The following is a 10732-nucleotide window of genomic DNA, read 5'->3' on the forward strand; positions in this document are numbered from 1 at the left end:
AGCACCATGAAACTTCTTTTGACTCTATTTATTATTATTATTATTTATTATTATTATTATTATTATTTATGCTGAATATCAACAGTTCCTGTACACATATTTGTAGAGTGAACTGTGTTAGTTTCAATGGAATTAAAATCACTTTAAATTAGCTGACAAGAAACTGTGGGAACAACATGAACTGGCATATTATTATATTGGTGAGATTAGACCGGATACGACTTCCGACGAACGACTCGGGTTGTGTTCGTTGTTTTCCGACAACGACTCGGGTTGTGTTCGTTCTTTTCCGTAACTCCTCCCCCTGTCCCGCCTTCGGGGTTGTCAGGGGCAACTGGGAGAGACGCTTTTTGCCCTCGCTGTTCGGCTGCACAACACAACAACACTGGAAGTGACGGTCGATGTTTTAAGTTGTTTCTTCTTGATTAAACAAGTAAATTGGCATTAACCTGAAGAAAACGACAGTGAGGTTTGTCTTCAGATAATCTAACAGAGCGGTTAACTTCATGTTACAGCAGCGAGGGCTACCAATGAATGCTAACTCTGGCTAGCTCACCTAGCTTAGCTAATGCTAGCAGCTAAAGCTAACTTAAGCATTAGTCACATAACTGAGTAATGGCAGCTGATAGTGTGAACTAGTGTGGTGAATCCATAGCTAAGTTAAAGCCCACGTTGTTTATCTGTAACATTACTCAGTTAGCTAAGTCAACTGCCTCTAAATATAAAGTGAAATTAGACATTTGGGATCATTGGATGCTGTTTGAGGGGACGTTCAAGAGTTAACTAGTGATTACCAAGCTTTTACAACACCAATTAGCAAGACAGCTAAGTAAGACATTAAGCTGCACAACAAATACAAAAACGTGAAATCAAAGAATGCAACATTATGTATAATATTGGAGGTTCCACCTAGTTCCTTTCCTTTGTTCCAGCTGCAATTGTTCATTTTAATAAGTCCTAGCAGTTTTTAAGATGAGATAAGATAAGATAAGATATGATATGATATGATAAGATAAGATGAGATGAACCTTTATTAATCCCCGGAGGTAAATTCAGGTGTCAGAGCAGCAACATCAGCAAACAGAGTGAAACACAGGAGAGGTATAAAGGTATACAAAAATTATAAAAACAATAATCAGAATCAGAATCAGAATCAGAAAGGTGTTTATTGCCAGGTGTAAGGGGTATACACGAGGAATTGTCTTTGGCTTTGTTGGTGCGAGACAATAATAATAGAGATATAAAAGATACAGAGTGAATGGGTGAACATAGTGTGTGCAGTCTGTCATTAAAAACATGTAGTATGTGCAATAAATAAATGTAATATGTACATATGTGCAGTCTATAAAGTGGTATATAGGATGTATAGTGTAAAGTAAGTGTAAAGTGCGCCAGTGGTGAGAGTCCAAGATGGTTGCAGATAGTGCATGTTTAAAGTGCACATATTTATTGAAAGTTTATCCCTTTTTCTCATTTTATTGTGTTTGTTTTTTTTATATTGTTCTTGTGGCCTTCTTTTTTTCCTGATCCCAGTAAGCCTATTGAGTACTCATTGTCATGTTTTTGGTATGTCTGTCTCTTGTCTGTGCTCTACCTTATTGTCAATACGGATGCCATCCTCTATTTTTGCTGCAAAACAAATCTACCTACGGGTACAAATAAAGTCACCTGAACCTAAACCTAATTCTCATCCCCTGTTTCTTCTCTCAAAATCCAGAGAGGAGCAGTGGGGGACATGGCGGTGTATTTTGACCACCGTATCGAGGCCCCTGAAAGCAGTGATGTGCCCTCTCAGTTGACCTGGCACTCAGCTCTTCCTGTACTGGCTGTGGCCTCGAGCAACTCCACCACTGGGGGAGGAAATGTAGACCTCTACCTGCAGCAGGTAAACACTGGCACAGAAAGAAAGACCAATACTAGATAGATAGATAGATAGGTAGATAGATAGATAGATAGATAGACAGATAGATAGATAGATAGTAACTTTATTGATCCTGAGGGAAATTCAAGTTTTCAGCATCACAGTACCATAGTGCAAAACATGTTAGTAAAAAGACAGTAAAAAAGTTAGAAGTACAAAGTACAAAAAAATATACCAGATATAAAAATACAAGGAGATGAAGAAAACTGTTAAAACTGAATATAGTGCAGGGTAACAGCTGTGATACAGGACTATTAAAAAAAGTGAATATAGTGCAGAAGAGACTTTTAAAAATGAGTATAGTGCAGGGTAACTCCAGTAGCTTAGTCTATGAAAGTGCACTGTGCATTATTATCTGTCCTGCAGACCGTCCTCCTTTGTCCCCCCCCCCCTCCCTAGAGAGGTGTTGTACAGTTTGATGGCTCGGGGGACAAAGGATTTCCTGAGTCTGTCTGTGGAGCACTTGGGGAGCAGCAGCCTGCCGCTAAACGAGCTCCTCTGTTTGGTGATGATGGCGTGCAGAGGATGACTGGCATTGTCGATTATGGCCAGCAGTCTGTTGATATATACTTCACCCCTGTCTGAATGCAGGGAGAGTATGTGGAGAGCCACCATTTGGAACGTCCTCACCAGCTCACAGTGCTGCGCTGGCATCCCACAAAGCCAGTGTTGGCGCTGGGCTGGGAGAATGGAGAGGTAGTGCTGCTGACATACCCCTCCAAAGGTCAAGCAGTCCTTCCCAGCACACATGAAGCCTGCATCACGCTGCTGGAGTGGAGTAGCTCTGGCAGCCGCTTAGTAACTGGTGATCAGGTGAGTGTATTGCAATGATTGTTTAAACAGGCACTCTTGCATATATATACTGTGCATGTCATATCGACATACTCATGCATTCATAGCCGGTGGATATGCTGGTGGGCCTGATTTCCATACATGATATACCTGCATTTTTCTGAGAATACTTGGACCAAGTTTGGTTTAACAACATGGCATATTTGGTGCAAGCCCTAGCAGGGTAATCAAGAAATAAACTGGATGAATTGTGTGGACAGATGCAAACCATTTGAACTTACTTACTTAACTTAAATATAGTTTAATTATTTAATGACAGACTGGAGCGCTAGCAGTATGGAAGGTAGATGCTAGAGGGAGACTTCAAGGAAACCACCTTGTGAAGCATGAATACAACAAACCTCTAACTTGCTGCATCTTCAGACCGGCCACGCCTGGGGAGTAAGTAAACAGGACGCACTGCTCAGAGGCAGTTGTTCTTCTTGCCAGTGAGATAATATTGAAAACATTGTGATATCACTATTCCCTCTTGATCTGAATGCTGCGTTGCTGATATTAGGACCTAACTCATTTTACAGCGATGTGGCGATGCTGGCTCGGGCATCAGTTAGCGGAGATGAGAGTGCTCTGGACATGTTCAGCTGGAAGGGAGCACCTCTCAAGATGGGCCCACAGGAGGGACTCGCTTTCTACGTCAGCACTGCAGATGGTATGAGACTTTTTTTGTTGTGTGCAGCATTTTAAGTATATTGCTGTCTTAAAGTATTTTTGTACCACAGTGAGTATGTATTCTTTAAGCCACATTGTATTAACCAAAGAAAATCTGGAAATGGGGAAATATGAGGAAATGGATATCTTACCATGTTTATAATCTTTAATCCTGTGTACCTTCTACATAGGTACGGTCCACTTTGTGGATGAGCATTGTAAGACGAGCACACTTCTCAGTGTGGAGGGGACAATCAAGAAACTGCTCTACTTCGACAAAAGAGAGGCACTTGCTGTGATCACAGAGACCCTGATGTTGTCACAGTACACTCTCGGACCTGAGGGAGAAGCCCAGGAATTTATGAAGGTATTGCATTGCTAGGCAACAGCTTGGGGCCATGTTTACTTCCTGTCAGCTTGGCTGCATGCGAAATCACATACTATGCACTACATACTCAATATGTGCACCATCGTTCAACATACTTTTGTGTGAATAAGCAGCAGTACTGCACTGAGCAGTAATTTACGTCGTCCCCTGCTGAGAGTCTCCCTGCAGGTTGGAGACGCGTAACCATAGTAACCGACTTCATGTGACCAAACGACGGTTTGGGAGCATCAAAGTCTGAAGTAAATCTAAAAAATATATTACGCCTAGCAAAGTGAAATCTTTAACTTACACTTAAATTGAAGCATTATTTTCGTTACAGAGCCGTCCAACAACGTCTGTTATGAATGTTGTTGTCACTACCATATTGCATTACGAGATATTTATGCCGCCGTAGTGTCCAGTGTTTGCATGCAGTAAGACTTCACCGGAAATAGTATGCAATTACTATTGGTTGCATATTAAGGATTCGGACATACTAAAAAAGTCTCACATACTGCTTTAGCATGCTAAATAGCATGTTAGTGTGGAATTTCTGACGCAACCCATATGTCATTCACATACACTGCAACAGGAAATAAACTGGGACATACTTGGAATGTTTACTTTACAACTGTGAAATGGTCGATACAAAGATCAGTTTGGTTTGTGAACATGTTTTTTCATATCAGGTGAAGTTGAGCAGCAAGACTGGGCAGAATGTAGACATTGTCTGGACAGAGAACGGCCTCCTTATCACAGCAACAGGAGAACAGGTTATCAGGTCAGTGTACACATACTGTTTGTACACATATACTGTGCGTTCCTATTTTAAACTTGAATATTTGTCTCTTTTTTTTTTAGGCTGTGGGATCTGGACGGAGGCGATAACTACGTTTTGTCTCTCGATGAGACTCTGGGGTTTGAGAGAGGAGAGGTGATCAACTGTGTGTCACACTGTGCAGGAAAAGGTAACTTCTAAATATTCATCCTGTAGTGCGAACAGTATAAGTGCTGTTTTTTTCTTCACATTCCGGTGGATACGGTTGTTTCAAGATGATTTATTTCATCACATTCTCAAACCTTCAGTAGACTGATTACACTGAATCCGTCCCCTTGATTACCACAATGTGTTACCACTTGTTTCAAACCTCATTTATATAATGTTGCGGCCTCCCCAGAAATCTTGGCCGCTGGTACCAGCCAAGGGCGCATAGCAATGTGGAAGATGGTGGTGCAGTTAGGCGGCAGCAGAGGTGAAGCCAAGGACCAGTGGAAGCTACAGACTCCCACAGAAATACAAGGAAATGTCATTCAGCTACAGGTACTGTCTGGACTAAAATGTGATATTAGCACATGAAAATATATTATGTAAAACGTATTATCTAATATAAACGTATATGTATAGTATTCTGCTGGGAAAGTTCACTCAGACCTTCCATTTCAGTGGGGCACGAGCCTGAATCTGCTGGCGGCCAACAATTCGAACACAGTGCTGATCCTGTGTGAGCATGTGATGTCAGCCCACTTCGGCCAGCAGGTGGCAGCGGTGCAGCTCACCCCGACCCAGCTCAGCATCACTCAGTTCACCACAGGAGTGCACCTCGCTCTGCAGTCTGACTTACACATCAAGGGAGTCTGTGTTACTAAGGTAAGTGTGGAGTTGAAAAGGGAAAAGTGTAGAATCAACACTTCTCTGTACTTAAGAAAAGACCCTTAATGCTTCTACAAAGAGTTGCTCGTGAAGACAAGTACAAATTTAAATTGACATCATGGTAACAGGATGTGTGTTGTCATACCAACAGGATTCAGTGACAGTCTGGAGTGGCAAGCAGGTCACTGTGTACGAGCTTTCAGGGACAGCTCTTCGCAATACAGGTACAAGACTTGAGCAAAAGCCCACTGAACAGACCAATTTATAGATGTGATATTTTAGAAGCTGCACTGATTCCCCTGTACTTCTTTCTCCACCTCCCCTCTGGCTGATTTCCCAGGATCGTTTCCTTGTGACACCCATGTCGCAGCTGTACATGGTGAGAACCTCTACACTGTGGAACCTAACAGGGTCCAGATTCGCACGCCACAGGTCTGTTGTCCCACCTACTATCCATAAGTCACTAAACACATGACAGATGTGTGAGCAAGCTGTTTTTTCCTCTCTTTTCTTTAGGGCACCGTGAAGCAACTGCTGACCTTCTCCAAGGCAGAGGGCAACCCTGTGCTACTCAGTGTGTGTCAGTCTTACCTGGTGGTAGGCACAGACACAGCACACATTAGAGTATTTGACCTCTCCCGAAGGTATGTAGTGTTAATGTGGATGTTGGTATCACTTCAGTTCTGGTATCCTTCAATTATAAAAAAGACATCCAGCTAATTTCAATGTTTTGTAAATGTCTGTTTGTTGTTCCAACTACTTTTTTTGTCCAACAATGCCTGTCTTACTGTACGTCTTTATAGAGATGCCAAAGCTCACTGTAGTGCTAAGAACCTGGCTGACCAAATTGCCAATCTGGGAGCCCTGAGATCAGTCAAATGTAACGCCAACAGCAGCCAAGTCAGCATCCTAATCTCTCAGGTGAATGGACAACTTACAACCCTCTCCTTTGTTTTTGAGAGCTGATACTAGGGCTGTCAAAGTTAACACAATAACGCGTGAACGCAAATTCGTTTTAACGCAACTAATTTCTTTAACGCATTAATGCATTCAATCAATCGGAGGTCGTAGCAGGCTCAGTTTTAAAGCTTGTGAAGATACCGGTATCATATGAAACTAGAAAAACATAAGGAATTCATTGGTACCAACCATGTCACACTAACTCGTCGGGAAGGAGGCTAAATAACGCTCCAAACTTGCGCTAAATTTTGGCGAGGACAAACTGGCATGGCCATTTTCAATGGGGTCCCTTGACCTCTAACTTCAAGATATGTAAACGAAAATGGGTTCTATGGTTACCCACGAGTCTCCCCTTTACAGACATGCCCACTTTATGATAATCACATGCAGTTATGGGGCAAGTCATAGTCAAGTCAGCACACTGACACACTGACAGCTGTTGTTGCCTGTTGGGCTGCAGTTTGCCATGTTATGATTTGAGCATATTTTTTATACTAAATGCAGTACCTGTGAGGGTTTCTGGACAATATTTGTCATTGTTTTGTGTTGTTAATTGATTTCCAATAATAAATATATACATACATATGCATAAAACAAGCATATTTGTCCACTCCCATCGCAATTAAATATTTTAATGATTAAAAAATAAAATTTAAATGTAATCGATTGACAGCCCTAGCTGATACGTCTATATATATTAAATATTCCAGTATCTTAAAATGTGACCATTTCATGTGAATCTTTCTCTTAACTGAGCTGTATGTAACTCTTCCTCTTAGGTTAATGGGCGACCAGATCACAAAGTGTACTTTTACGACGTTGAGATGGACACTGTGACACACTTTGACTTCTTCGTTGGCAGACCGTCCAGCGGTATCTCACAGCCAGAAGAAAGTGAAAGGTAGCTGCTTTTAGCTGTATTTGTATGCTGCCCGTGTAGAGTTTTCTCCTCCTGGTCGTCTTATGTTGTACGTGACTGATCTGTGTTTCAGGCAGCAGTTTCAGGGAACGGAGCTCAGCGGTCGCTGCCCTGTATCTCACTTCTGGGACGAGAGTGAACCTCGTCTCTTTGTTTGTGAGACAGTGCCGATCAGCTCTGAATCCACATCGACTGTTACGGATACGGTAAAGACTGCTGCTTAACATTGAGATAGTCCTGTACAGCTCTATCAGCAAAGCATGGCGCACGCTGGTAGTTTTGACTTCCACCGGGACTACTGGTGCTAAAAATATATATATGTTGATTTGTGCATGTACAGTATCTTAGATGAGTGATGATGATTTTAATAAATGCAATGTATATGTAAAGTAGTTTGACAGTGTCTTGCCTTCCCTCTGCTCAGATGGACGTGTCAGTAGTGACACTCTTCTGTACACAGGAGCATGGGCTCCTCCTTCAGGACTGTTACCCTAAACCTTCAGGCCTACAGGCGCTCCTCGCTCTGGACGTGCCGTACTATTATTTCAGCTGCAAGGTGAGGACGGAGAACACCCTGTTCTGCTTGTGTGTTGTCTCTTCACTTTTTGATTGCACCATCACTATTCTTATGTGAAACTCTGTGTGTTTGGTCTCGCACACCCCCAGCTATTATTTCGGAGGGGGGTTGTCTTTTTACCAGAAGTAAGTGTGTCTGTGCCATACAGTCCGTTCAGAAAGCTTCTTGACTCCCAACAACTGTGGTCGTGTATGCCTTGTGCTGCATTGAAGCAAAATTTAAGCATTGGCTCCCCAAGATCAGCAGCACAAGTGCATCCCTGAAATATCTAGACGTCACTATGTTCTGTCCAGTTACCATCCACCTAGTCTCGATGAATATATTTGTTCTGTGATGCTTTTGTTGTTGTTTGGTTCGCTCTGCCTCTTACCCATTCCCATAACCCATGTTCTCCCGAAGCTTTTGCATTTGCTTTACTAACAATGATCGTACCTCACAGCATGCTGCATTCATTTACTGGCTGTGAATTGCGTGTTTACCAATCTTAACACCATGTTTTCCTGCCTGGTCTACCCCTCCTCAGCCCGGTGAGAGAGATCCGGGGTTAGCAGAGATTTCAGCCACAGCATCAGCACCTCCACAGCAGACCCAGCCATCGAGGGGTTCGGCTACCCAGTTCCCCAATATGGTGTCCAGGCGAGCTCTCAGAGACTTTGTTGGCCTGGAGAACTGTGAGAAGGCCACCCGCGACGCCATGCTCAACTTCAGCTTCTACCTGACCATCGGCGACATGGACGAAGCCTTCAAGTCTATCAAGCTCATCAAGAGGTAAGGCGTCATTACATGTGTCAGCTCATAGAGAGGAGACGTGCAGGATAGTATGTGCCCTTTTGATCGCTGTCATCACTTCTTCCAGCAGCCCTTTCCACTGGGGCTTTAGTTCAAAGGCTAAGCAAAGGCCACAGGGAGAGCATTGTTGCTACAGCCTTGACTCTTCTCAGGATGCTCTACAATGGTTTGCAGCAGCAGAGCTGTAACTATTCTCTTTGACTTACATTGAGAACATTTTTGCCTCTTGCCACCTTTGACTGTTGAGGTCAACATGGAGGAAAACTACCACAATAGTTTTGTAGCCTTAAAGGAATAGTTTGGGTGTTTTGAAGTGGGGTTGTATGAGGTACTTATCCATAGTCAGTGTATTACCTACAGTAGATGATGGTCGGCACGCCCCCAGTTTGGAGAAGCAGACAGGAGTTACCGCACGGAACCAAAGCAATGTACTGCTGTGGACGGGGCCGAAAGTATTTTAGTCTCCTAAAAGAATCAATATAACAGGTTAGTTTGTTTGTGCTATTGTGTGAATCCGAACTAACCAAAGTCACACAATAACACAAACAAACTAACCAATCAAAGCAGCAGTAGACCAGCAACTCCCGTGTTCTGCAAGGTAAAATTACTGTTTTTTTCAATGGAGCCTGGTTGCTTTGGCGAGAGCATAGATAACAGCTTCAGTTCCCCGTCAGAAACATAGACTGTATAGCTGTCTCACAGCTATTCTAAATATAGCATACACTTAAACTGATATGGATTTTTTTTAGATGAGCCTTTCTTTTAAGTGGCCAAAACATCCCTAAAGTAATACGACCAAAGTAGGCACTTGACAAGTTAATGAAAAGAAATGCCACAACACTGTATTCGTCTTTGGAAAGGCTTGTACATTTTAAATACTGTATATACAGAATTCCATAATATATTAAACTAAAGTCCACAGTTTGTCTTCAAGCGTATCATATCTTGATGCTATAATAAATCAATCCCCCAGAGCATAACTTTTATTTGTTTATTTAAGTACATGAAATAGTATTTTAAACACAGGACATGATTAAGGAGTTTTTTTTCTGTGTCTGTGCTTAGGGAAGGAACTCTTCAACGTGTATATATGTGACTGTTTCTGTTAGGGGATGGGGGGGATGTACTTTTCTAAACACACTGGGACTTACACACACACACACACACACACACACACACACACACACGCACATGCACACACATTAGGTCCCGCTGCCAGTTTGGTCCAAAAGGAGTGCCCTTTACATTCTTGCAAACATTGAATCAGGTCAGTAAAAGGATGTGCGTGTCTGTTCCTGTATGTGTGCGCGTGTGTTGGGGAAACGTATGTGATTTCAGCAAAGATCTGATATTATCTTCAGCTGAATACGTGATTCAGGGCACTCGGTCTGGACTATGCTGTAGTGTTGCTTTCGCACGTACAAATATTACGCAAATGGGCAAATAGCATATCCCACTGGCCGGATATTCCAAAGAGTTTAATAGGCACGATGACAGCTTTACTCAGTTCCTCATTGATGACTATTTTTACTGCTGCTTCTTGTTGTTTTTTTTATAAAAAGATCAGCATTGTGTTAGATTCCCGCATATCTCCACCCACAGGAATATGCATTTCCTGCAGCGGTAACCTGTACCTTCTGGGACTTGTCTCCATGGTGCAGATCTTTGAATTGACAAAGACTCTTAAGCTTGAGTCAGAGACTGACTCGCGCTCAAAGAGTCAAGCTTATTTCATGGGACTTTATTCAGCCTCGTCCCTGGATGTACTGAATCAGTGCCTCCCAAAGCAAACGTGTGTCAGATACAGGTTGGAATGTCTTTATTCAGTCCAGACTGTGCTACTTCCTCTCATTCATGTTGTCCTTGACTTCAGGTGACTGAATGCTGTAGGGTTATCTGCTCACATTGAATGCAAGCCTTCTCTTGCTGTCTTTTTGCCACTGCATTTGCTATTTAAAAGTAAAACCCCTTTCCATCAGGAACAAGAACACCCGAGGAAGTGTTCAGGGGTGAAGCACAGACTGATGGATGATGTTGCAGTCATCATA

The 10732-nt window shown here is 42.6% G+C and overlaps 1 protein-coding gene across 1 annotated transcript in view; it reads left to right on the forward strand.

Moving 5' to 3' along the window:
- Positions 1-335: 335 nt before the first annotated feature.
- Positions 336-10732, forward strand: part of ift140 (intraflagellar transport 140 homolog (Chlamydomonas)) — a 28132-nt gene continuing 17735 nt past the window's right edge. The window contains exons 1-18 of the mRNA XM_074619258.1: positions 336-469; positions 1718-1885; positions 2513-2734; positions 3033-3154; positions 3292-3422; positions 3613-3788; positions 4478-4569; positions 4650-4756; positions 4967-5109; positions 5233-5436; positions 5591-5663; positions 5780-5871; positions 5956-6083; positions 6243-6360; positions 7179-7300; positions 7392-7524; positions 7743-7874; positions 8419-8663. Of these exons, the coding sequence (XP_074475359.1) occupies positions 1736-1885; positions 2513-2734; positions 3033-3154; positions 3292-3422; positions 3613-3788; positions 4478-4569; positions 4650-4756; positions 4967-5109; positions 5233-5436; positions 5591-5663; positions 5780-5871; positions 5956-6083; positions 6243-6360; positions 7179-7300; positions 7392-7524; positions 7743-7874; positions 8419-8663 (2390 nt within the window). The 5' untranslated portion in view covers positions 336-469; positions 1718-1735. The remainder of the gene's footprint in view (positions 470-1717; positions 1886-2512; positions 2735-3032; positions 3155-3291; positions 3423-3612; positions 3789-4477; positions 4570-4649; positions 4757-4966; positions 5110-5232; positions 5437-5590; positions 5664-5779; positions 5872-5955; positions 6084-6242; positions 6361-7178; positions 7301-7391; positions 7525-7742; positions 7875-8418; positions 8664-10732) is intronic.

Source organism: Sebastes fasciatus, chromosome 20, assembly GCF_043250625.1.
Source record: "Sebastes fasciatus isolate fSebFas1 chromosome 20, fSebFas1.pri, whole genome shotgun sequence".
In the NCBI taxonomy this organism is placed as follows: Eukaryota; Metazoa; Chordata; class Actinopteri; order Perciformes; family Sebastidae; genus Sebastes; species Sebastes fasciatus.